The sequence below is a fragment of the Vanessa tameamea genome, chromosome 4 (genome assembly GCF_037043105.1).
Source record: "Vanessa tameamea isolate UH-Manoa-2023 chromosome 4, ilVanTame1 primary haplotype, whole genome shotgun sequence".
Taxonomy (NCBI): Eukaryota; Metazoa; Arthropoda; class Insecta; order Lepidoptera; family Nymphalidae; genus Vanessa; species Vanessa tameamea.
Window position 1 is genome coordinate 1,263,937 of NC_087312.1, and position 27,843 is coordinate 1,291,779.

Genomic DNA, 27,843 nt, shown 5'->3' on the forward strand with positions numbered 1-27,843 from the left:
TCGTTGCTTTTCATAAAGCACGCCGCAGTTGCATTTCGCGTGAGGGGAGGAAATATGTTATTATAGGTATAGACTTGATTTAATAATGGTATTTAAAATAAATTTATACAGATTTCTAAGGCATATTACAACATTCGTACGATTACCCTGTTTACCATCGCATAATATTTAAAGCGACCTTCATACACTGAAAGCTGTCACTTTGACTTTTGTCATGTTGGAAGTAGTGAAATTCCAATTGCCAGTCAGTTGTTTAGTTCCTTGATTTAAAACATATTATTTTAATTATTTGTTGCTTTGATCAAATAAAAAGACTGATGTGGTTATATTTAGAGCTAAGGTAGTAGTAATTAGTCGGTGGCACCACTTAATATAAGTTAAATAGATGTTATAAGTGAAGATGTCTCGCAATAGATGCGATGGTTTACTTGCGAAGGTCGATTTTCCTCTTTACACGCTTCAGACTCTGACGAATCGTCACGTTCTTGTAGCGGGAGGAGGTGGAGCATCGAACACGGGTGTCGCAAATGGATTCGTAAGTGTTGACATACTCACTACAAGAAAAAACAAGAAAAACTTCTACATATACTTCGATACGCGTCACCAATTTTATTATCACTTCCAATTCTTGTTTACTTACATCATTCAAGTTAACGTCTAGTGTTAAGTCGATTTTTTTTAATTTACAGGAAATATTTGAACTATCACACAATGGAACGCGATTCGTCGCTGAAGAGGTGATGAGGTACGAGACGGGACCAAATGTGGTTATGACATGTTTTGTACAGAATGTGCAGAACAAGATATACCTGGCAGCAGGTCAGGAGAGTCATTGCCAGCTGTACAAAGTTAATGTTAAAATGGTGGATGCAGCAGAGATGCGTCGCGGGAGCTTTCGCGCCGAAAACGGCCTCGTACGCCGTCGCCGTACTATATCCGAGAACGATAATATATCGAAAATGGAAAGCCATAATCACACTACAGACAAAAGGATGTCTTTTGAAATTAGGCCTTGTGACAGTGTGCAAACAGATTTTGGGTTGGTACTGCTTTGACAAACAAAATTATATTGTATGCTGAATTAGAATATCCTTGAACAATGATGCATAAAAGGTTTCGTATTTTATGTAATGCAAAATATAATTAATTTTGAGTGATGAATAATAATAACCAGCAAAAATACCAAATATTAATCAAATGTAACATTAAATATCTTTTTAAATTTTATTAGCGATTAAAGATGAAAATGATTTAATGCCAACTTTGTCCTGTACATAAGTAATACTTCCGTTTATATATATACTAGTTATCTCCCGCACCTCATTTGTTGTTTTAGGTATTGATCATCGGGTAGTAGGCATAATAAGTATGTTCTATATCATAATATATATATATAAGTTCCGTTGATTATTATCAATTATTGTACAATTTTATATACATTCTTAAAATATGGATTACAGATGGAAAAAATTACCTAAGGTTCTTAATAATTTTTAATGTGACTTTAGGTGCAATTTGAGAATATTTTTACGATAGGAGGTTGATAATAGGTGTTAAAAGAACACCACACAGTCGATAATATTCATTTATATACTAATTATGATTCAAAGAACTACTACTCACAAAAAAAAATGATGTATAAGCTTTTTAATATACAGATCTATTCAGTCATAAAGGTGTGCTTCTCTATGACAAGACGTCTTTTTTGAGTGAGACTATAAAGAGTTAAGACAGCAAAAAAGTTGGTTATTTGTTAAGTTTATTTTATTCAAAATTAATTTAACATGAGTCTTGTGTCCTTGAGTGATAGAAAAGCTATATTCAAAAATTTGCAAATACATATATTTATTTCGATTGCTTATCCTTTTAATATAATAATTTCATGCTTTAATTATATTAATACTGTAAAAATCCATAGCAGTGTTCGAGCCATTTTTATAGAACATATATATGTAATTGTTAAGTTGTAAGCAAGCCTATTATTTTTAAAGTAGTCCATTTCGTAATATAACAGGATATAATTAATGAATAACTATTTATAGAAATGATCCACTGCAACGAGTTGTGACCATAAGTCATGATGGTAAACTGATGGCCACAGGCGGATTTGATGGAAAAGTGAGAGTCTGGTCATTTCCTAAAATGCAACTGTTATTTGAACTGCAAGGACACACCAAAGAGGTAAATTGTATGCACTCACACATGTACACATACACAATTAAATTATTCATTTATTTTATCTAAATAATATATTTTAAAAAATTATAAAAGTTAAAAAATTTAAGCAATAGTATTTCTAATATTCACATCGGTAACAACATATATAACTTGCTTTAATATGTAAATAGCAATGTACTGATTGAAATAAAAGTTATAAATAATCATATTAAACATACAATTATTAAAAATTACATTAATTTTACACAGATGAGCTGCTATTTTATGTAAGAATTGAATTACAGATTCTCTTATTAGTTTTGAAACTGTTTCATTGTATTCCTAGTCATTTAAATTAATATTGATTTAAATTTTATTTGTATTAAGGCAGATGACAAATATCCCGTCAGAGAATAGTAGTCACATAAGAAATATAAAGCATTCCTTACACTGTCAATGTAACCCTAAGTTCCATGATGGTATATCCCTTGTGCCTGTTAACACTCTTGGTCAGTCAACTTTTCCATTTAAATAATTCAGCAACACAAAGTATATAAATAAATTTTTTGGCAGTGTCATAATTCTGGTAGACTTTAAGATATAGCTTAAATGTTCTTATCTTATTGATATTCAATCAATGCAATTTAGTATTGAAGTATGTAATAACAACATCAAATTTAAATTTTCCAGCTTGATGACCTTGACTTCAGCCCATGTGATAGTCGGTTAGTGAGTATAGCCAAAGATGGACAGGCATTAGTTTGGGACACGAAAGCTAAAGCGGCACCCCTCTTAAGTCTAACATGTCAACCTCCAAACGGCACTAAGTACCTCTTTAGAAGATGCAAGTAAGTTTGTTTTCATAGAGAATTAAACTATCTCACTTACATTTTTTTTCACAACTCGAAGCAAACATTTTTAAACTAAGTTAAAGTTTTCAGTATTGCCATACTTCCCCTATGTTTATTATTGATACTTAGTTTTAGTTACTGGACCTGCATATTCAATGTGATTCTTAAAAGATTGTTGAGGTCAGGTACTTTGTATTATGTGTGTCACAGACGATGAATGTGTAAATAATTCTGCTTTGTATTAAATTATGTATACCTTTAGGTATATTCATAGACGAAAATGGAGTAATAACATTATTCAAATAAGGAAGCATGCTTTGTTTAAATATATGAAATAATATATAAAAATACCAAAATGCTTTTTGTATTTGAGGAAAAATATATAATTCTACAAATTTTTGAATTAGAAATGCTACGAGAAAGATCAATCAAATATTATAATATTCTAGATTCGGCGACGTAGAAGATAGAAAAGGCGAATACCGAATGTTCACAATCGCGAACCCCCTAGCTCGTTCAGGCAAGCAAAAGGGTCTGGTGCAGCTGTGGGAACCTGTGAGCGGTCAGCTACGGAAGACGGTGGTGGTGGCGGAGTCGCTTTCCGCACTCGCAGTGCGCGACGACGGCAGATTCGTAGGCGTCGGCACCATGTTCAGCGGATCCGTGGACATTTATATAGCTTTTAGTTTACAGGTGAGAAGTTTAGTCTTTTTAATTAGTTTAGTGTTAAGACAAATATACAAACAGTTCGGTTTTACTGAAGGTCGCTCGACTACTAATGCGAGTATAGCATTTCTTGAGCACATTTATGACGAGTGGGAGAAGTCACAAAATGCTATTGGAGTTTTTTGTGAGTTATCAAAAACTTTCGATTGCGTTAGCCATGATATTCTTCGAGAAAAACTTAAATATTATGGAATCAAGGGCCTTGCATTGTAATTCATTTCCTCCTTCCTTAATGAAAGAGTTTTGAAGGTTAGTATTAACGGTGCAAAAACAAATGGCGCTCTGGCGCAAATGGGTGTACCACAGGGCTCAATTTAAGGACCTCTGCTGTTTTTAATATATGTAAATGATTTACTTTATTTTGTAAATATTATTTGCGACATTGTACTGTTTGCATCATCATCATCAGGTAGACGTATAATGAAGCCGGATCCGCCGGATTACCGGATCCGTTTTTTCGGATTGCAATCCCTATATACATACTATTAATACAAGAAATAAGAATAAACTTGTAACCCCTACTTTCCGTTTGCATACGGTACAGAGAACGTTTTTGGGCAATGGTATGCGCATATATAAGATACCAATAAGATACCGGGAAATATAATCAATTTACCATTTACAAAATGTAAAAAGTTTATTTGGACTAAATTAATAAATAAATCTAATTATTCATTAAAATAATACTTTTTAGACAAAAAAACGCCTGGATTTAGGATCGGGTTCATAATTAGTTTTAATTACTTTAAAAAAAAATTGATGATAATTTAGAAATTACTTGATTAAGAGACAGTTAGACATATGTATAGTAAACATAACAATTTAAACACATCTTTGTCTTGTTGCCATTCAAATGGAAGTGAAATAATTCGATGATTAAAAATATCGTTCCCAGCGCGTGCTGCACGTGGGCGGCGCGCACGGCATGTTCGTGACGGGGCTGCAGTGGGTGGGCGCGTCCGCCCTCACCGCGCGCAGCGAGGCCGCGCTGCTCTCCATCTCCGTCGACAACCGCCTCGTCGTGCACACGCTGCCCTACCCCGGTGAGCACGCGCACGCACGCGCACACGATGCCCCGCCCCTATGAGCACGCACACACGTTCGCTGCCCTACACTGGGGAGCGGGTGCAGGAGCACAATTTATTCATTCTTAAAATTACATAATGAAATTCGACTAAATTTGGTCAGAATATTGTATAGCTTATACTATTTTTCATGGACTATTGTGTAAGTATTCGCTTGGAATCATAAAATTAAATCTCGGACATTTTTAATATTACTAAAACTGGTTTGTCTAAGGGACATATTTACAATATTTAATAACTATTTCGAGGCATAGTGGTCCTTATAAAAGTGGTCCTTAGTTATTTAACTTTATACAATCCAAACCGACATTGAATATTTTGTGATGAAGATTAATTTAATTTCAGGTACTGTTCCTGTCTGGGTTGCCATCCTACTCATTATATTCGTATTGTTCTGTACCTTCTGTTTATGTTCATATTTAGGTATATAACGAAAACATATTTATCATAATTTAATTTGTCAATATAAATATTTACTTTTAAGAATGTTGGGAATGATATAAGTTTAATTTAATAGGATAATGGCGAACATCAAGATATTGTTATATGTATGTTTGTATAAATAGAATCAATTAAATGAAGTGCGGACTGAGTTATTTTCATTAAAACCTATAACCTATTTGAATATAGAACATTAAATATATAACGAAAAAGAACAAAATACTAAATTAGTGTAGTATTAGATTTGTAAGATCAGGAAATGAACTAACACTCTTAGTAATTGTGTCCGTAACAAATTTAACAATCTCAGAAAATATGAGAGTATCACAAAAAAAGACACTCTAAATGCACACAGCACATTGGAGTGGACACATTTAGCTATTTAAATTACTTTAAAAATTAAAATCTTCAAACCAGAACATATTGAGTCTAATAAATATTTTGCATTTAACCAAATAATTATTTTCCAACCTAAAGTGTCAATATAAATATTTTTATTTACATGAGAGCCTCTGTTCTATGAACGGAAGATGCTGAATGTCGTTCAGGCCGCTGGTTGAACAGCGCCGTTTAGTAAAGTGGCCAGGCGTTTAATTAGATGGCTGATTAAGCTAGTTGCCTTCGACACATATATCTCAAGTCCACAGTTGTCAACGCAAACATAAGTGAACTTTCTATTCCTTCATTCTCATTTTCCGATGAGACCGTAATTCCGACTCGACCAGAAAGCGTTTAGGCGCAGGTCCAATAGGTTTCCGGGGCACGGGAGTATACACACTTCTACACAATGGATTAGGGATTTTTTCACATCTGCAGATGCGGATGCGGATTTAATTTTTTTTTGTTACTAAAAATTATATAGGTGCAGAAATAAAGTAACAAGAATAGAACGGTTTTTTATATTTTTATTAATTAGTAGCAGAAAATAAAAATTAGAGCTTTATACTTAATAAGAAGCAATATTGCCGCTTTGTCGGGGTCTGTTACGCAAAAGTTCGTAAATCGAACCCGCGCTACTGATCAATTGTTCAATTGGAACACTGCCTGGCGGTGTCGACAAAAATCTGCGAGCTAATTGTGATAATAGTTTTAATTCTTCTCGGTGGACGCTCCAGCATTTTAGAGAATTTTCATCAACATTGCATTATTGCAACATTTTTTATTGCGGTAAGATATCACTTTGTGCTGGTGGTGACATTGTAATACACTCCATGCAAATAAATTGGAAATCTCCCTTAATAGCCAATGCTGTTTACCATAAGCGGAGTGCGATACGTAATGTTTAATTTACGCTAAACAAATTTTACACAATACGAATACGAACGAAACTTCGCTCTTATTAGTCAATGAACACGCGCCGATCGCCGGCCCCATGGAATTCAAGAAACAAGAATGATCTTGTAGCAACTTGTGCGACATCCGTATCCGCATCGATTATTGCGGATGCATAAGTGGTTGCGGATGTCTAAATTTATGTAAGCGATAGTATTGACACGTGACAATACTATCGATTCTATCGCTAACACCTTAATATGCAACACTACTTCAGGCTATAACTGAGAATTTTTCAGCAGAAAAACAACAAACCGGGGTTTCGAACCCAGGACATAGGCATCTGCGTTCTTTTAAGCTAGAGCAATGAGGAAGTGAAATCATTCATACTATGTGTTACTGAAACATTTAATATTTTTCAGCTTCATTAGTCGAGAGTCTTAGCACAATGTTAGACAATTGATATACGTCATTCAGAGAATTTTATAAATGAATGATTATATTTTATTTAAAACGAAAAAAGCTTCTCATCATGTTTATATTCACGTTTTTATCAACTATTTAGGATGTAAATAATGGGATGAGTATTTATATAAGGTACAAATGAAAATCCGTGACTTTTGTATAACATTTAATCAATTACATCAAAACAAATAACATATAGATGATCATCGTAAACCTCGGCAAGTTGCATTGAATTAGACCGACTAGAGATCTATGCTACGCAGCACACTGAACAAATCTTTACATTGTCCATATAATTAAAAGCTTCAACTTTCTATTAATTCAATACAAAATTGCATGCACTATCACAAATATCACTCATGCACTGCGCATGTAGTCCAAAAAGGAATTATTTTGTAAGAATCAAGAAAAAATGACTACGCACAACGAATGTTTAGATGAATAGTTATAAGTCGTAAGTTCCACAATAAATAATTAACAATCATTATCTTCTTTTCTTCGTTGTCAAGTGCATTAGACTTTTTCCGCGTTTCAAAAATAAACATGGAAGACAGATAATAATTATAAAAATGTGATGTGTTCATTATAAGTAAATTATAAATTTTATACATTATGAATACATACAACTTGCTATCTATAAAATTTTAGTAACAATTTATATTTTTATATATAACACATTTTAATGAAATAAAAAAATAACATTCGATAATAAGTCAAAAATAGTTTTAAAACTTTTTACAAATATCTAAATTTTAATGTACAATATTTATCAATAAAAGGTAAACAATATATATAATTATAAAATAATTCATCATAATAGTTTAAGGTTTTTTAAATAGTTTATTTGTTTACTTACAAATACAGAAATATTTTTTGTTTTTATTTTATAACACTTGTAGACCTGCTAGTAGAGATTCAGTTACCAATTTTTTCTCTTGTACAAAATACTATAAATATTATTTAAAACTGTAAACTATCTATTTGTGAAAAAACATGTTACACATTTAACATGGTAAAGACTATTAAAATAATTGTATATTTTATATAAAAACTGTTATAATTTCTAAATTGTATAATATGGAATATTGTTCGACATGGTCCCTATATATGTAATTAATTGATCTGCATTCAATAATGATTTATCAAAAAGATTTTCCAAACATCGACCCATGTAATACATATAAATCTAGCCAGATCCATCATTGCCGAAAAATCTCCAGAATAATTCTTGCTATTATTAAATATTGTATTTGAAAAAAGTTTTACAAATTATTGTGTTTTTTTTTTAAATAATTTATCGAAATAAAATAGTCTGTTGAATAAGTACTTTCAAATTAAATTTAAAGAATATAAATATTGTAAAATAGGGAGTATTTTTTTGTTAAATACGTTGTTATAAAACACCAATCTAGATGTCCCTAATGAAACGTCAAAGGTCAAAGTTGACAGATATCTATGACATTTTTAGGAATAAAATGTTAACAAATAACACGCAAAGCCTTGCAATAAACATTTAAGTTATGATGAATCTGCTTTCTATTGTAGCAGTTTTTGTCGGCCAAAAACAATCATCCGATGACATCGAAGTATTCGCGTTACGCCTACACTATCTATAATTAGGTTACATATAGTAAATGGCACATTTAATATGTAGCATTCGACTTTACCTACAAATATGAACTGTATGTATACATAATATACTACGTTTATATAATCTTTGCTCTATCACATCAGTACTGTTGTCCTTTAGGCTACATGACATTGCGATTTGATTAAAGTTATAATTAAAGTTGACGACGTGAAATATCTAGTAATTATTTTTTGGTTTATTGTATATGCCAATTTATTCAACCAAAAGTAAATAAGTAAAAATATATATGTATGCATTGATATAAATGTATATTACCATAATTTCTACTCAAATCGCCATGTAACGTCGCCTTAATCTTACGAATAAACTAATGCTAATGTTAAATCACTTAAGTTCACTGTACATCAGCAAGTACTCAGAGATGCACCACACAATAAATGACATACGAAATACACTCGCTATACGCAAAAAAACACAAATTTCTATTTACGTTGCAGTCAATGCAGTGTAGTGTACGTCAGTGAACAGTAGGTCTAACGTTCATACTTTTACCCACTGCCTACATTGCCTTTCTGTTTTTTTTTATTATTGAAACATTTGTGCAATTATTGTAAATAACAAAAACATAGTATTCATAATATTGATTCGCGGTATTTAATAAAGGCAAGTGTACACAATGGAGTTTTAATACAAGCGGTTTTGACGGCTACCTTAAAATCGTTTTTATATTTCTAAAAGAATACTAAAAATCTTTCTACGTTAAAAATTGTCATTTTGTGTTCCATTTCATAGGAAGCAATGTAAAACTATTTCCGTTATTGTGAAATGATTTTATTTATGTATCTAATATAATAAATTCTCTTTTATTGATAAGATGGCCGCCACCGCACTTCAAAAATACGTCATAAATACAAATCTATCAACTATTTACATAATAAAATTCGAAATCATAAAACTTGATACAATCATTCATATATCAACATTTATAAAATTTAAACATTCATAAAATACATACAATTAACCTTTTAGGACATCCCTTCATTAACAGAACACCAAAGAAATTTCTAGAAAACAAAAAAAAACTCACATTATAACATATATGTTAACGAATTAATTTGATTACAATAAAAAGAAAGATGTACAAGCAAAATTCAGCAGTCTTTATTGAAAACAATAATTTTCGAAATAATTTGATGCCTTTGTTATTTGTAATAGGTTAAAATGTTCTATTTTTTGACAGTTAACTTAATCTATGGTTTTCCACTAAACAACGCATGTGCCTTTATTTATTAGCCCTGTAATACTGACTCACATGTATTAATTGACCCAAACGTTCTATTGACAATATAACACGAAAACCAGTTATATATACCACACATAGAGATTATAATGCCTTAATTTAAACTATTTAGTTACACTTATTAATAATTCACATATAAACTGCTTTGAGCCCGTACTCGCTACGAAATGCATTAGTGCGGCACCTCACACTGCAAAAGACGCAAATTCGTTAGTATGTATTTCTTTCTTTACCCATAAATATAAGTATTATAATATATATACATATATATTAAACTATGTACATTTCAGTTACATTATATAAATTTGACATAAAAATTAAATAATACGTTAATGTATAATAACTATGATGTGTACTTTAAGTGCACCATCAGTCAATGGGTATATTTGTATCACTAGCAAAATAAATTTAAACGTTTAACGCAAAATACTCTTTTAACGATTCATTTTATACAACTATAACATCCATGTCACAATTATGTCGAAATGGCAGTTATTATAAGAATTAATTAATAAACGAAACTACCTAAAACTTCCTTAGATAAATTAATTGGATAATTTAATTTTAATCTTATCCAATGAAATCAGTCCCGTATAAACTATGACTTAGTTGAAAAGTTTAAATTTTATCTGAGGTTAAATTGGAACTACACAGTAATCATACAAAATGCTAATTATTGTCGTTCGGTGCTTATTAAAATAGAAGGAATTATTTAAATACTCGTAAAAGTAACTGTTCCTAGAACCCGTTCACTGCTCACAACAAGTACGATCGGAGAAGAAGCAAATGTCCATGTACTCACCTTGGTCGAAGGTGCTGGGGTTGATGTAGGAGAGCAGGTCCTGGTCGCTCATGTCGGTGAGACCCTGCACGGGCGCCGTCATCTCCTGCGACACGGCTTGCGACACGGCCTGCGAGACGGCCTGCGAGACGGCCTGCGTCACGGCCTGCGACACGGCCTGCGACATGGCGGCCAGCGGAGCCTCCCCCGCGGGCTCGGCCGGCGGCTGCGCGTCCGTCGTCTGCATGCCACCGCCCCCCGCGTTCTCCGTGGACAGGATGTTGGCCGTGTTGATGGCCGACGTGACAAGCGCGTTCATCGTCGTGTCCGATGTCAAGATCTCGGCCGCCGCGTTCAGAATCATCGACTTGACGGCGGCGGGCGGCGTCTTCACCGATGTGGGTATGTCAGGCATCATCATGAGGTCATCCTGCGAGGGGCCGTTTGGGAGCACTATGCGTTGGTTGTTGTCGCAGAGCATGCTCGGCGACACCTGCGGATTCAGGATCACGTCTGGGGGAATGGCGGACGTCGACATCGGGGGCAGGAGTTCGGTCGCGGAGTTCCGAGAGACGACCGCCGCATTTGGACTGAGTATGACGTCAGACGCGTGCGAAGCCGTAGAAGGGGAGGTTGCGGACCCGGACAGGTGGTCGTCTACCCTGGAGTTGACCAGCTCGTCTAGCTTGGCGGCGTCCGCTGGGAGCATGGCCGCCGTTGCTTTCATGGCATCCTCCACCAGCGCTTCCATGTGAGCGGTCTGCTGAGCCAATCTTTGTTTGATCTGCGTAGCTTCCATTTTTGTTATAGCACCGAATGGGTTAAAACTTTCCTCTCTTTCTTGCTGCACCTGGTTGTACACCATGAGTCTCTGCTCGTTTGTTGACTGCAACACTGTTGATTGCATTCTCGAGTCTGTCATCATTAGTTCAGAGTTGAGTACTTTCATGTCCGATTCCAGGGGATCCATCGCCGTTTTCGCAGAAATGAGTTGCTGCATCGTATCCATCGTGTTCATCGGTAGTATGGGCTGGTCATATATTTGACCACCGTTATCAGAGTTGAAAATGGCGGCCGTAACTGACTCAACCATTTTATCAGTCTGGACCTGGTTCTGAATGGCTTGTAGTTGCTGCGTAAAAGAGACCATGAGCGAAGGAGACTCGGTCTGGGAGGGAGTGGTCGGAGATAACTTGATAGAATCGTAACCGCTGCCATAGGTAACCTGTTAGTTGGAAAATTTAGATTTAGATTCACGATAGTATTTGACGATGAATTATAGAATTAATTATATCATATGATGGGTTCTGACCTGCGATTGCCCGTCCCGGGCGATGGTTTCGGACTTGAGGCGCAAGTCCATGACGTTGAGGTCGTCGGGAAGTGGTTTTTCGCCCTCCGAGCAGCTTTCTGAGCCATCTATCAGCGAGTGCTGACTGGAGTCATCCGTTACCTGATGGCCGACAGTTATTAAGACTTTATTGAACGTGTCACAAAAATATAAAATTTTAGAAGAAAATTTAAAGAGATATATTATTTTATTGAGTAAAAAAATATTTAAGAATCCAAAATTTTTTTTCTATCCATCTAATATTTAGTTTTTAGGCATTTTTTTTAACAACAATTCGTAAGTATAATACGAGCAATTTTTTTACCTCACTCTTAAGGCCCAAAGGTGAATGAGGGTCAGGTACGATGAGTGATGGTCGTCGAGCGGGTGCCTGCGGTGGCGGCATTAGAGTGCCTCCCGCACCGCCGGAGCCCCAGCAGACCACGGGTCGCGCCTCCTCACCTGTTCACAAGGTTCGTTACACTTGGCCGGGTACGGCGGGCTACCTAGCTGCGTGCCCGACTACCAAATCCATTTCAGTTCCGTCAATTTAGACGAGTGGCCCTAGTATTGCGACCGAAAGTGCTAGAGATTTTTATACTTAACACAAAAGAACTTTAGAACTAAGAATATTGGTAAAACTTAGTAAAAATCCTAACAGATTATATAATTATTTACAAAAACAAACAATGGTGCGAATAAATTGATTGACAACGTGGATCTGACACAGATACATTTAGTAATATAATTTCAACTTGTCAACGTCGACGAGTATAATAGCTTGACTGAAATGGAGTTGGGAGTAGTATTAAAAATATGAAGACAAATAATTACATTTTGGCACGAAAGGCAACTAGCTACGTGTGGAGAGAGTGATTTGGACAGAGGTCGTGTGTATCGTATGCATTGTGAGTTCTGTTACTTTTGTAATCCGAAACGTAAGATTAACTTTGTATGTTTGATGTTGACAAAAAATAATATTTAACATATAAGTACCTATATTAACAAACCGAATTATTTGATTTTCGTAATTGTTCGTTTTTTGTGTGAATTGTAATAGTACTTATAATGAAAAGACTAAGTAAATAAATAGTTTATTCCACTGGCAATATTTCGTCAGCTTAATAATATAATAAAAAAAACTTTTTATTTTGTGACAATATAAAACATGCTTATTATATAAACATGCTAATCATTAGTTAAATTTAGAAAATACCGATAAGAACTTATATTTTTTGTGATGTGTAACATTTGTTTTATTCTTTCGAAAAATTTCAGAATTCATTATGTGTGTCCATATTTAAAAATATTACATTTTATTGAAAATGCTAATAATATTATTTTACGTTTCAAATAGTTTTATAATTCATTTCATTTTTATATGCACATTTAAAACAGTGCAGATAATAGAAATTAATTATAACCTAAAATCAAAATAAAGCAACTAAAATTAATTTAATGAAACCATAAATCTAATTATATCTTCTGATCTCTTCTAATGATCTTGGAATGTCCTCCTTTTCTATGATAAAGTACAAAATAAACCTATAAAATAAAATCTTCCATCACTGAAAATAATAAAATCAACTATGCCATTTGTACGTATTTTGTTATGTAAGTTTTCCGTATATCTGTTACAGTAATGTTTTTAAGTAAACTTTAAACAGATAATATAATTTCGTATCATTCAATTAAGGATATTTAGTTATTTATCGGTTGCAAATTTTATATTTAAAAAAAATATATGTATTAATTATCTGTATCCGTGTATGTTCGTGTCGATTGCGTTACGATGTTTAAACTCACCATGTAACTTTTCAATAAATTTGCACCTATTGTTTGTATGAATTAACGGTATGGTTTTTATGTACACGTGTGTTAAAGGTACGTCAGTGTTTACGTGTATCGTATATGTGGTCGAGTATTGTATTTTGCATCGATTCTCAACCTTCTTAAGGCCTCGAAATCTTTTTAAGGCCGTGACTCCTTAAGCGAAATATTTTTGCGTATGAGGTATTTCAACGTAATAAAAAGACAAGAAATCAACGATGAATTCGATTAACTTTAGCGTTGAGTTCGTTTCGTTCGGTTGCAATGGATTGGTAAGATGGTTGTTGAGAAGCGATGGTCTCTGTGTAGTGTGTGTGTGTGCGTGCGAGTGCGTGGCAGTACCATAGACGCCGGCGGTGCGGCGGCGGGCGGCGGCCGAGCTCGCTACCTAGACAGACCTAGCTTGAACAGACGGGAGAGAAATAGTACGCATATACGCATCAGTCATTTCTTCCAAACTTCACTAAAATTATACATTAAACAATATCACAACATATGTGGCGACATGGACACCGCCGCATGCGCGGGAATAAGCAAATGTTATCGCGTTAGTACAAGCCTTCGAGTATTAGATGGGTTAGTGCTTTGAATGCACAGAGCGACATCTACAAACATATTTATACCAGCCGTAGTGTAATTTGCTACCGATATGTCTCTTCTATGCGTACAAAATAAAATAAAATGATAAAGTATTCACGTTTGTTAATTGGACGAGCGCTTTGTGTATCCAATTGTTATCACCTCTCACGCTAAACCACCAATATACCAAGACCGCGTGGCCGTAGTTTTTATTTAATCAAGTGTATCTCGTAATATTTCTGTTTAATCTATATTATTATTATATTTGATCAACAACAAGAATATTTTAAATTTGGAACATTATCAATATTAAAGGTTAAGTTTGAATTAGTTTAAAATATCGTTAAATGTTCGAGTCTTATTCAACGATTTTGTGATTTAATGTGAGAGATTAAAGCAAATATATTATATTACACTCCACCGACTTTAGATAATATAAGACGTTGAAATCGGTTCAGCAATTAAGATACATATTTAAATCAAATATGCTCAGAGTCTGAGACGATAACGACTTTATAATGTTGTTAGAGCGACATTTGGCTACGGAGTACGCATTGTTTATTAACTTCGTTTATTTTCGTTACATAAGCAGAGACTTACAGTCAGCAATTTCGTATAAATATTATTTTACTTAAGCAATGTATAATATCCGCTAAGTTAGTCATGCAACATTCTATAACATTTACCTAATGGTCAATCTATATATCGCACACAATGTTAGCACGTGTGCATCATTTGTATTCTATAAAATATTATATATTACACATAAACCTTTCAAATCAAAAGACATTTTGATTTATTTACACTGCAATCATAGTCATAATTTAAAAAATTACTTAACAATTAACAAAAACTATTTCTTATTACTATCTTAAATTTTATACGAAATAGAATTCAAATGATACACACACAATCGTGACGCAGCGTAGCGGAAGAAGTATAAAATTACCTTGCGACATGTGCGCGTGGTGCGCGTGGTGCGCGTGGTGCGCGTGGTGCGCGTGCGAGGGGTGTGTGGTGCAGTGCAGCGGGTGTCTCGTGACCGGCGTGTAGTAGAAGGCGTGCGGCTCCGACGCCTTGCCGGCCGAGCGCACGAACAGCTGCACGCACACCGCCTCCGTGATGTCCGACCGCTGGTAGGGCGGCACGCAGCACACGAGGTGCGTCTGCAACCAGATCAGACGTAGGCTTAGGGTGCTGCTGTTAGTTGGGTTTGATAGGAAGTTGGGCGAACTCAATTATAACCACTTTCTGGCGCAGCTTACGAATGTTTGTTGAGGGTAGTGTATCTCTTCAATATGGCCTGTATGAGTGATCCTAATAAGTATTAAAAAAAACGTACTTGTTGCAGGAACTCTTTATCAGGCGCCACTTCTTCCTCCCAGGTGCCGCCGTCTTGCAGCAATCGAAACACTACCCGGGTCTCTTTAAGGAAGTTCTTCCCTAATAGGTATAACTCCAAGCCTCCTGTAGCTGGACACGACACGAGGGACTTTCTGCATACTTCTGGTACGCCTGGAGGTTGAGCTAGAATAATCCAAATAAGATTAGTAAATATTACGTGTGGTCGATGCATGGTTTTAACGATTTGATAGACCTAATTGACTAAAATTTATCCAGCTGTTTTTTCAGATCGTAATCTTACTGGAACTGTGTGGTATGTACGTGTAGTATGGATCGATTTATATAGTACTTACTGCAAATAATCTGTGTGGAGCACACTTGGAGCGTTTCCGGCTGTCCGTTGGTGTCCAGAATTTCAGTGCGGAAGACCATGCGGCACCGCGTCGACTTTTTCTTGCCTCTCGCCGCGTGGGCGCCGCTCGCTCCGCCCAGCGCTTCACCGAACCGATGCTCCACGTCTACATTGCGTTCCTGTGATATGTACACATTTAAACTAGTGACTTCGTCTAGACGTATAATAAAATTATTTGAACCTTATACGAGATTTAGTAAAACCTTGACATGCTTTAAAGTGTTTATAATTGAATGAGAATGAAAAAGTGGTTATTATTATATTTAAACGAGGTATAATGGAGATTCAAAGTTAATTTTCAGTATGATTTACGTCCAGAAATACCTCAAAATCGTTATAATAAATAAACTGTTTTTAAACTGATAATATGAAATTATTATAAAGTGTTTGTTTATGATTATAACACATCTAAATATTTTTATTATGGTGTTTCCAATTAATGCAATAATTTAAAAACGCCTTAGAAATATCTTGTACCTTTAATATTGCATAAAATTCAACATCAATAGTGTTCAACTAGGAACCGACTAATACATGAACTTCCTCATAATACAATACATTTCACAGAACTAAAATGCATCGCTTTGTAAATTTTACAACATATCACAGCGACATTCCAATGCGCAGCGTATGGCACATTGACCCCCGATAGCGGAGGCAGATAGCCTGCCGGGGCAAAGGGCGCGCTAAAATAACGCATAGATAAACACGTGCCTATATATTCATAATTTCGATTCATTTCCAATTGGGTCATTGTTTGATAAGTATATTATATAACGGTCTGTATTTAAGAACTGTTATTAAATGATAAAAATAGCTTTCATTGTTATTTATTTATATGTATATAAATATGAAAGTATTATTTCACTAACAGTTAAACAGCACATTTCTGCTCTTTAACTCATCATCATAATTCGCTTGTCTATCCCATTCGTTCACAGTCTACGCTGTGATCATTGCCCCTTGGAGTATTTTAGCCGGGAGTTTGTTGTTTGCTGTAACAATGTTGTGGCGCAAATTCTGAACTTATTGCAACTTTTCTAAACTATATAACATAGGGTCTTACGGTCTATGCGATGCTATGTAACTGTTGGTTAAGTTTTCGCCCAAGTAATCTGAATTACGATACAACGAGATAAGGATTTTAGTATACTCTGTCGGCTCTTATGACGATATGCGGTGTCTGTTTCCTACAGTAGCGAAAATCACACGGATTAAAAAGCTCAAAATTGTTAATTTAAACTCTCTCAGCCTATCTCATACAAGGTTTTTCGTATATTTAGTTAAACACCGATTGTTTCCTTTCTGTTTTACCATTGATTTGACATTCATAGTAAGAACACAGCGTTGTCTAAAACTCTTCCTCATTTATAAATTAGTGCGGTTAGTGATAATTAATAAATGATATTGAGACAATTATGAGCATATTGCATTGAAACACAACGTTAAATTTAAGACCTATCTTAAAACGTGTCTTTGTGTTTATTGATTAAAATTGTATTTGTTAAACAACGTCCAATAAAACACTTGGAGGTTAGACAAAACCCAACGTATTGTGCAAACTTCTCTGGTTAGGTACCACCCAGTTATTACATACGCAACTGCCAGCCATCGATATTTAGTATTGTTTTGTTCCGGTTTGCAGGGTGAGTTAGCCAGTGTAAGTGCAGGCACAAGGGTCATAACATCTTTGTTAATGTGGTTGGTAGCGCTTTGTCATGTGCAGAACGTTTGTTTGTTCAAAATTGTTACAGCGCCAATTTTTATGAGTAGTATCGACGACACTTACTATCCGGAGGGCCAATTTCTCATAAGCCAACCAATAACATAAAAAACAATCAAAGGTCTTAAATGATGTCCAATACATTCTCAATTATTGATAAAAAATCGCTAACGTAATTATTTTATTTACAAGTCATCGTCTTATGCCATTATAGAATCGAATATTTAAAATCCGGTCGAAGCTCGATCTTAGGTTTTCAATCGGCGAAATACAAAAACGAGTAATGTGGCCTACATTATTTTTTAACCGGTTCGTATTGACTCATATAAGGTACTCTTTAATTGGTATGAAACTACTTTTCTAGACGACAGTTCACTTGTGCAAGTGACCGTAGTAAAGTATTAATTACTTTGACTCGAGCGTGACTTTTACTCCAAAGATAAATTCTATCGGTTTGTATGTTTACAAGAGTAATGTTTTTGAGCAGCGTTTTTCGTTAATATCAATAACGATCATACTAATTATATTTTGGCTCAAGGCAACAGAGGAACATCTGGTGGTCTTTTAAGGATTGCGGGTAGTTATGAATTAGTAACACTTTCATTTTTATTACTGTCCTAAAATAATTTATACTCAGATATTATTATTAGTTATTTTTTTAATTATTTAAGTGCCCTTTTTTACATTGTATGTTTTTAAAGTTTTCTTGCAACGTTCTTTTGAAGGGAACGGATACATTTATGTTCTTTACATTAATGGTACCATGATGATTCAAAAATGAAATGATAAGTTATCTCCTATACGCATAGACTACGCTTACAATACCTGTGATAATATTTTTTATTATGGTATAACTATTTAGACGTGCAAATGGGCCACCTAATGGTAAGCGGTTACCACGGCCCATAGACTTTGGTGCTGTTGGAAATATTAAACATTCCTTATATATATGTTACGTTCCTTGTGCCTACAGTTACACTGACTCACTCACTCTTCAAACCGGAAAACAACAATATTTAGTATTGCTGTTTGGCGGAAGAATATCTGATGGTTGGGTGGTACCTACCCAGACTAGCTTGCACAAAGCCCTACCACTAAGTGATCAAAGTCTAAGTAGATTTAAAGTCTGGTTAAATTTATACAAAATAATTTAAAAAGTGGTAACATTCGATTGAGTTGTCACCTACATTATAAATGTACGATGTAATCTTATTACTATTGGTTCTTGAGTAAATACGTCTTTGACATAGTCTAAGAATACACAGGATTTACAGGAATTTGTCACGATATCTTCGACTGCGGTATGTAGACGACATTTATTCAAATTCAATGTTCGTTTCAAGATGCCTATATAAATTAATAAATGAAGCCAATTCCATATTTGCCATAAAATTCGAGTCATTTCCTAACCTTGAGTATTCCAACGCAGTCGCACGTAACCTGCCAGTTTTTGGCGGGCTCCAGGTCAATTTCGATGACTACAGTGCCATCTTCTTTCCTCTCCTTGCAGGGCGTCGAGTTCTTTCCGGAGACGCGGCACGCTTGGTAGAACATATGTGGCGCAACGCGACCCGTATCCGTTCCAATGAATACCTGCGAATTGATTCGGAATGTTAACTCTTATTTCTTTGTTACTTACGATAGAAGATCGCATGGGGTTAAGATCGTACCTGTAGAACAGCTGGTTTATCATAACCAATAAGTTTTACAACGGGAAAGCCATTTCCTGAATTATCCTTAACAGCACCCCTACTGCCTTCTGTCTGGTATCTGTAAAAATTACATTCAATTTTAATTTTTATTTATCGGATATTACGTGCTACAATTAGTAGGTAATTATCATACGAGGGTTACCTCGCTCTGTGTTGTGTCTCGGGTTGGCATAATATCTGTAGCTCCACTGTTCCATCCCGAGACTTGCAGGAAAGCGGAGCAGATAGACCAGGTGGGCCTGAATGTGACATGGCTGCTAGTGCTCTTCGTCTGGCCAGGGCTTGCGCCAATTTACCTCCATACTTCCCACCCAGCTTACCGCCCAACTTTCCACCCAATTTTCCTCCGCCAGCGTATTTGGTAGCGAGTTTGCCGCTATTACCCAGTTTGCCACACGATCTGTACGCGGGATCCTGAAATCGTTTTCCAGGTGTCTCCGATATGCTTGGACTAGATATACTGCAACCAGCTCTTATCCTGAAATGCGACAAAGGTTTTATTAATATTGGGATTTCAACGAATTTTATGTCAAACAAGAAAATGTACAATATTGAATAGATTTTATACAATTTTTGTAGTGAGGTGATGATATCACGATGTGATCAAATATATTTTTTATAGTTTTAATGTTATATCAGTCACATGATGATAATTATTTTACTAAAGGTCACGTAATTGTATTGACGTAAAGACTGTTATGCATTGAACGTGACAACTTTAAACTAAAACCGGCAATTGAATGGTAAAAAAGCTAATTTCAGCAAAAACATAGATACGACTAGAGTAGGCTTAAACAGAACACTACTTATCTGTTACTCAGTATGGAGGTCGGCAGATAATTTATTACGAAAAGGTATTTTGCCATATTTATAAGGAATTATTAAATTGAAGATGCATATTTGCGATCTTGGGAGCACTTTATAGTTAACATATTAGTACTAAAGAGTACATTATTGAATAGCTATTCTAAGTATAATGTGATTATTTATATTGAGTTAATAAAGTGCAATATTTATAGATTAATTAAAGTGCACCTGATACTTATCAGCTAATACACATTAATATTAATTTATTTTATTAATTAAAATCTCTAATATTTTGACAATGTTCTTAATGTTACTTCAAAAATTACAATATGCTAAAAAAAGCAAATATAATTGAAAATTTCGGTATATTTTAGGTGCCTTATTTATACCTACTAATAGTTGTATATTTTGAATTACAACTTTCTGTACATATGTATTACATACATATATATATATTTATATGTAATGAGAGGCGCAGCGTGTGACGATGACGCGTGAATGCGTGATAGGTAATGTCGATCACAGTATCTCACGTGCCCAACTAGGATCAATGTTAGATTATTGAGTGACAATCTATTTGAAGCGAATCTTATAATGGTCTGTCAACGCTGCGTCCGCAACTATTATGGTTTTGCATCTTTGTAATTAGAAATCAGTAGGATTTTCATCAATTTGTAAATAAAATGGTATCTGTTAAAACGTACGCGGGGATAGGGAGAGCGGGCGCAGCGTCGGGCAGAGCGGGCGAATGCGCGGGCGCAGCGGGCAGCGCGAACGCGTACGCATCGTTAGCGTCGTCGCATTCTATCTTAACACCCGTCTCGTTCTCGCGCCGCCTTTTCGTTTCCGGCTGTTCCCACTCCTCCGCTACCTCGGATAATCTGCGCACATGCTGATACTGTTTAGATATTTCATATCAAGGATGATTCATACTATGAAAAACGTCACCCAGATTACATACAAGCTACTATGTTTTATGTTAATACTTCGTAAGCAATTACAGTTTTCCCACGACTTAGTATTATAGTCCTTACAGTTTATAAGCTGTGACGTGACGAATTTAATTGAGACTAACTTATTTGTTTTTATGACACTAGTACTACTGGGCGACTAGCAGTAATTTATCTCGTTAAGTTAAAGTTCGTATGATGATATTTGGTAATCTCTTCTATTTTGAATATACATAATTGGGTGACGTTAATTTTAAAATCATAAACTAATAATTTTATTCATCTAATTAAGAAACCGGACCGAATTTCTAAAGTATTGACGCAAGTAGCGTAGTGATAATTCTTCTATAACTGGAACTCGTGTATCGTCATCTCTTAGCACCGACTGCGGTATTTTTGGCAACCGTTCTTAAGCTTTATATTATTTCAGAGCTTTAGTAGTTATTTTGATATATAAAATTTGCAAAACACTTTAAATATAAACATGCGTCACATATATCATTGAGACGGAACTGCTACTAGTGTTTACGATTCGAATACACACACTTGAAAAAGTCTAAGTACGATAGAATGATTTAAAAAAAAGAAAGCCATTGACATGAGCATAGTATCGCAATAATAGTCAAAGAACTGTAGCAAATCTATCGATCAATAATGGTCGATACCGTAGCTTAATTAGGTTAGATTATCTCAGATAATTTTTGTGATGAAGCAGAAATGAATATTAAATTTTATGAAAATGGTTAGATGTGTTCAGGTAAATCCTTCAGTATCGCTACAAGAGATTAAATAAAGATAGTATCGGCGGATGATTCACGAACGGTTCGTGCCAAAAATACAAATTAGCACGTGCGCCGGTACTCCACAGCCGCGCCATGTGGCGTTGTTAATGTGAACTTCGCTATGATTGAAATTTAGATAATTTTAGTGAATTTCTCTCACTAGTTTTATAAAAAAATATATATATATTTGAACAGGATTTTAACGTGTTTAACACTTCATTAAATTTTTTTACTATATTAATCGTTTTATGAAAGGTAATAATAATATTAAATTGATAATACATTTTTCTTAGGTTATATTTCAACCTTGGAAATGAATCTGTTTTAGGTTGGTGGTCCCTGCTCAAAAACGTTGGTACTTCATTAACCGTAAGCAAAATCTTATGTTTTGAAAGCCCTAAGATTAATCCTGTTAGCTATAATTGAACTAGCTCATATTATACTGAAACGACGATACACTGGTTCCTAGTAGGTACGAATAATGGGATAGTTCGCTTCGTTACACTCATGCGTTTAGTTTATGTAATATAATAGTCTCAGTTCACATAACCTACAAAATAATTTAATGATGTCGATAAGAAATCGGTTAAATAAATTGTCCACTTATCGTAAAGTCAGAACTTTTATCTTCTGTAATTATCGTTCGCTGAATACAAATTGTTTATGAAATGCTATTTTCGCCATCGTATCAACTAGAACTTTTAAAAGATTATAAATCAATTGTATTTTACAGTACATTCCATCTTTGTAAGTAACACTAATTATTATTATTATTAACTCATTTTTTTTTAATTTAATTAACTTTCTCTATTTTTTAAATTCACTTCAATAATTAACACAACCTGTTTTAATTTTATTCGATGACACGATAATTTCGATCGGTTTGATCGGTTTCACACGGTCGCTATCAACTTCCGTGTCAATATAAAGTTTATTTTTTATCTGTGTTATTTGTAATTCTTGTCACTGCATTTCTACCGTTCAATGATAGATTGTAAAGGTAAGGGAGTATCTTTGTGAATAAAAATTATCCCTCAAAAAGTATGAAGTTTAAATTACGCTGATGTAGCTACAGAATGTAATTTGATGGAACGCACTAATGCTGGGTCGAGTAAAATGGAATTAAAGAGAGAATTTTTTACAGCCGCTTTCAAAAAGCGCTATTCTCAAAATATTCTGCTAACCAAATCCCAGTATATTACAGTATAAATCCCAGTTAATAAACGCATAAATGTTAATCTCAGGTAGCACCCTGGCTGTAGCTACTAGCGTTTCTGGAAATTTCTGGAACCCTCATATCAAAAATTTCTGTAAATACTTTTTCGGGTGAATTTGAGATACTTCTTCTTATCTCTACTGATTAAATACTAGAATCGGTCTGAATTGTGAAATTTGTATATAATATGTCGTATGATGATTTAACTATTCGTATTTTCTTGAAAACCACATTGGTATCGCGAAAACAGGGATAATAAAAAACTCTGTCAACTCTGCTTTTTTATAAATTATTGTCGGCGCTACCCCTTGAGTGTTTTTTTTTAAATTTCGGAATTTAAGATTTGATTTTGCCAATATCACCATTGTCTAATTATTCGTGGTTTTTTTTGGGAATTATAAAATCATCCTACGACATATGTCATGTAATTTTTATGAAACTATGTCTTTTATCAAATTAATTACTGTTTCTTTTAACATCTTTTAAATTTACCTTTACCATAGATAAATATGTAATTTTATTTACGAAACGTGTGATTTTGTTTCAAGTTTGTCTTTTTGAAGTAGTTTCGATAGATGATGTAATGTATTTACACTACCAGTTATGACTACAGTATATGCAATGAAATCTATTAGCAATGGCGTTTTGAACATAGGCTGACTGGTATAGTGTGGTCCGTATCACATATCTTGTTTATAATTGAATTTGACAAAGTTATATTATTTGAGGATATTCCTCAAACTGTTGATAAATATGAATTACAATTTTCCTTATTGTGAATGGTCAAACTTCTGTAATATGTAGATTGATATTAAGTAAAAAAATGTTATAATGTTACAATTTTAAAAGTTTATGGCAACGAGATCACATTTGACAAAAGCAATGAAGCGAGTACGTTTTAAAGCATGCCCGAAATCTAAACTATTTGAAATTAGTTGTAGTTAGATTTACTTAGCTTTAAAATCATGCTACGATAATGAGTTAGTCTCTCACCTGTTAACCGGGTCTGGTCCGAGACCGCTGTCGTTACTATTCTCGCAGGGCTCGGGCGGTCGCAAAGAGTGCGTGTGTGCGTAGTGCCCGAGTTTCCCGAACTTGCCCAGGTGCGCGAACTTGCCCGGTCCGTGAAAGTTTTTCCCCGGATGCACCATCTTCCCGGCGTGAAGCATTTTCCCCGGGTGTGCGCGTTTATGCGGCGCTCGCATCACTTTCCTGTGCACGCGGGCGCTCATTGTCGCTGTGGTGGACATAGTCATTTTCATGCCTGTCGACAAACAGTAAGTGTTAGATCGACGTCCAAGCGTATATGAAGTTATTAGCTTTTATATTTTATAAACTAAATTAAACTAGCTTTCTATTAAATATAATAAGCTATACGTCTCGTCTTCCCAATTAAATAATTAGATATTTTTGTGAATAATTAAAACGAAACACATAAGTTTATATTATATCTATAATCAGTATTGATTTTTTAATTGTCTTGCCATCCTATCGTTCACACTCTTCACGTATTTAAGTTTCATTTTATAATATTCCTACAGATTTACTATATTCGGTCGTACCTCTTGTAATGTAAGTAGGTACGACGTAAGATCAGATCAGTGATTTCAGTTGAATTATTCAGAGATATACTAGAAGTCACTAATAGAAAAATACAGCTGGTAAATGCAGTAATGTCTCGCAATGGTATCCTGTCAAAATAAAGATTATAGTTGTAATAATTCTAGTATAAGTTTACCTTACCTATGTAAGGTAAACTTAATATTATTAAGCTTAGGTGGGCCAGTCGTTAGACTATATTAATCTTAAACGAGTCTGACTCCTATTGAATTGTATCGATAATTCATCTCATTCGACATTTAAGGTAAACAATTGGAGGGACCTGCTTGTATCGAACGAAGTTCACATGTGTATTCATCAAACCATTGGAAAAACGTTTTCACTCGTTTCCCCCACTATGAAGATGTAGTATATGATTTCCCCATATGAAGTAGGGGCATGTAGGACGAGCTGAAACCGCATTCACGTAGCGCAAGGAATTTGACCAATAGTGAGATATTTATTGACTGTAATTTTATGACAAAATTCAAATTCATCCAAGTTAGCTTTTTGGCAGCTAATGCTAAATTATATTTAATTTATAGATAAACGCACTAATTCAGCTATCTGTATGCTGTGCCTCGGTAGCCTTGAACCGGTGTTAACATTTAATTATTCTCTAGGACGAAACACTGAGTCGGCAGTATTAAAGATAGCAATCAGTATAGACGATCGTCGTAAATTCAAACGTGGCACTGAATACGTAAACATTTAGACGGATGGATCACTTAAAATCTCGTGCTTGTCAGTATTCAGGCAGCGTGCTACGGCTCAATTTATAGCATTATTGCTTTTGACGTTAATTACCATAGAAATTAGAAACGATATATTTATTTTGGCACTGTCGACTGTCGATGCCGCGAAACTGTTAACTAGGTGTAGACGTGAACTTTATATTTGTCAGTTTTGTTGGCTGTAAGTAGTTTTGTAACATTTTTTATAAGCAGCATATTTTAACGTTACTATCATATTATATCATATCATATATCATATCATATATGTATGACGTTTTGATCTGAATGCGGCGCACTCAAAAACTAATTAAAGTTTTTATTACTTTTTAATCAAACGCCTAAATGCCGGCATTTTTAAAAGTTTGGAGAATGAAGAAATACACATAAAAAAGTCGTAATACTTTGAAATTCCGATATCCGTAGAATTAAATTAATATAATATATAGCAACCTTATGTATATATACATATGTTTCTAGGGTCTCATATTAATTTTAATTTTTTTTTTCTATGTTGTGCGTCGAAGAAATATCTCCAAGGGATGTCAAACTTTTTCTACTTAGAGATACTTTTACCATTTTATTGTATATATTTTAGATCTGGTACATATTTCGTATCTGATATTTATAATTTATATACTGCTAAATAAATACATACAAATTGTGAAGTTAAATATAACTTAAGCTTTTTTTAATTTTTTTATCTTTAAAGCGGTTACAATGTGCCTGTTGGTTACATTTATACCTAAACATAGTAAAGTTATTTAAAAAAACTACATAATTGTCTTTCTCAGTTTTTTTTTTTTAAATATATATATATATATATATAATGTCAGATCCACAAATGTGCCTAATGATGGTATGTGGTCACCTCGATCTGTCGAGGAATAGGTTTGTAGGAAGTCACCGAATTCTTGCTTGCCTTGAGATTTAAGTCAATTAAGTCATGTTCCTCGTATCTGAATGCCTCGAGACACTAAAATAATTCAGATCTATAAAATTTAATATGGATATATATGAAACACTAATATTTATTACTAATATTAAATAAAATATATATACTTTTAATATTTTTTTATCCAGAGAATTGCAAATTTTGTTTTGGTATATACTTATTGTTATATAAATAAAATAACTTGATTAAATATAATCGTAACTGGACAATACTAATGAATACATGTCCAATATCAACTTAATATTGTCATAAGGTAAATGTAAAAACCAATAAATGTCCTTTGTCTGATTTTAAAGACGTGGAGATCATTCTGCCCTTTTGTCTGACAAGTAGACAAACATTGTACAAAATGGCATCAAACAGATGCAAATTGTCAACACGATGATTTATAAACACTTATTCGGCACAAGAAAACTCATTGGCGGTTGCCCGGATATAAACCTATTGTCTTTGATTAAGATCCACATAATCACACACAGCTCCGTGATCGTATTGAATAAATCGTTACTACTTTTACGATACTTAATGTTTAATTTAACATTTCAAATCTTAAGAATCTTAATAGCTAAGACTTTCAAGGTATCTTGATTATTAATCCAGCTGTAACCTCATACGGTTCAAGTCAACCGTTGTAGGTACATTGAGGACAGATAAATCAAACACGAGGTGTCGATTAGCATCAGATGTCTACAATAAATATTGGTAACGCATCTGTATATAAATTAGTCGATACGTTTAGTCTATTATTTTAAAATATTTATTAAATTAATTATCTGTGTGTAACGGAATTGTTGGATTTCGGGATGTAACGGATACAAACTTGTAATCAAAGTCAAATTCTATAAATTCTCAGTATGCATTTTGTCAACCAGAAAATTAATTAATTATGAACACATTAATAGAATTAAAATTTGTACTATCAGTTGGATCAATATTTTTATCATTATCGAGTATTATTATCACTAATAGATAATTAATTTTATTGATGGTAGAATTATTTGCTGGTTAAATCTTTCTGCTTGTGTAACCCTTGATCAAAGCGATAAACAATTCTTATTGACTTTGAAGGGTGCGTGAAGCCTGTGTAATTGTAGGCACAATGGATAACAGCTTGGTACTCAATGTTGCCATGCAACGCTGTACTGACAATGCCTCTGTTTGCTGTGAGATGGTAGCAATTTAACGTCGGGTGACCCTTTTGCTT

The 27,843-nt window shown here is 34.3% G+C and overlaps 3 protein-coding genes across 5 annotated transcripts in view; 2 read left to right on the plus strand and 1 right to left on the minus strand.

The window, feature by feature from the left end:
• The window catches only part of LOC113396705 (rRNA-processing protein UTP23 homolog), an 86,258-nt gene that overhangs the window by 53,986 nt on the left and 4,429 nt on the right, over positions 1-27,843 (plus strand). The gene's annotated exons all lie outside the window — the stretch shown is intronic.
• LOC113396659 (prolactin regulatory element-binding protein) lies at positions 210-5,407 on the plus strand. Its single transcript, XM_026634690.2, has 7 exons — positions 210-535; positions 690-1,039; positions 2,043-2,181; positions 2,848-3,005; positions 3,458-3,701; positions 4,630-4,777; positions 5,165-5,407. The coding sequence occupies exons 1-7, from the start codon at positions 401-403 to the stop codon at positions 5,248-5,250; spliced, it is 1,260 nt and encodes a 419-aa protein (XP_026490475.1). The 5' UTR covers positions 210-400; the 3' UTR covers positions 5,251-5,407.
• Positions 7,151-27,843, minus strand: part of LOC113396655 (uncharacterized) — an 82,315-nt gene continuing 61,622 nt past the window's right edge. For 2 of the 3 annotated variants that reach the window (XM_026634685.2, XM_026634686.2), the window contains exons 2-13: positions 24,348-24,618; positions 21,111-21,287; positions 19,742-20,077; positions 19,558-19,657; positions 19,298-19,480; positions 16,106-16,283; positions 15,751-15,935; positions 15,358-15,574; positions 12,325-12,461; positions 11,982-12,122; positions 10,691-11,894; positions 7,151-10,078 (exon numbers count right to left, since the gene is read on the minus strand). In XM_026634685.2, coding sequence (XP_026490470.1) covers positions 10,074-10,078; positions 10,691-11,894; positions 11,982-12,122; positions 12,325-12,461; positions 15,358-15,574; positions 15,751-15,935; positions 16,106-16,283; positions 19,298-19,480; positions 19,558-19,657; positions 19,742-20,077; positions 21,111-21,287; positions 24,348-24,618 — 3,134 coding nt within the window. In that variant the 3' untranslated portion in view covers positions 7,151-10,073. The remainder of the gene's footprint in view (positions 10,079-10,690; positions 11,895-11,981; positions 12,123-12,324; positions 12,462-15,357; positions 15,575-15,750; positions 15,936-16,105; positions 16,284-19,297; positions 19,481-19,557; positions 19,658-19,741; positions 20,078-21,110; positions 21,288-24,347; positions 24,619-27,843) is intronic. The other variant, XM_026634687.2, reaches the window with a different exon arrangement.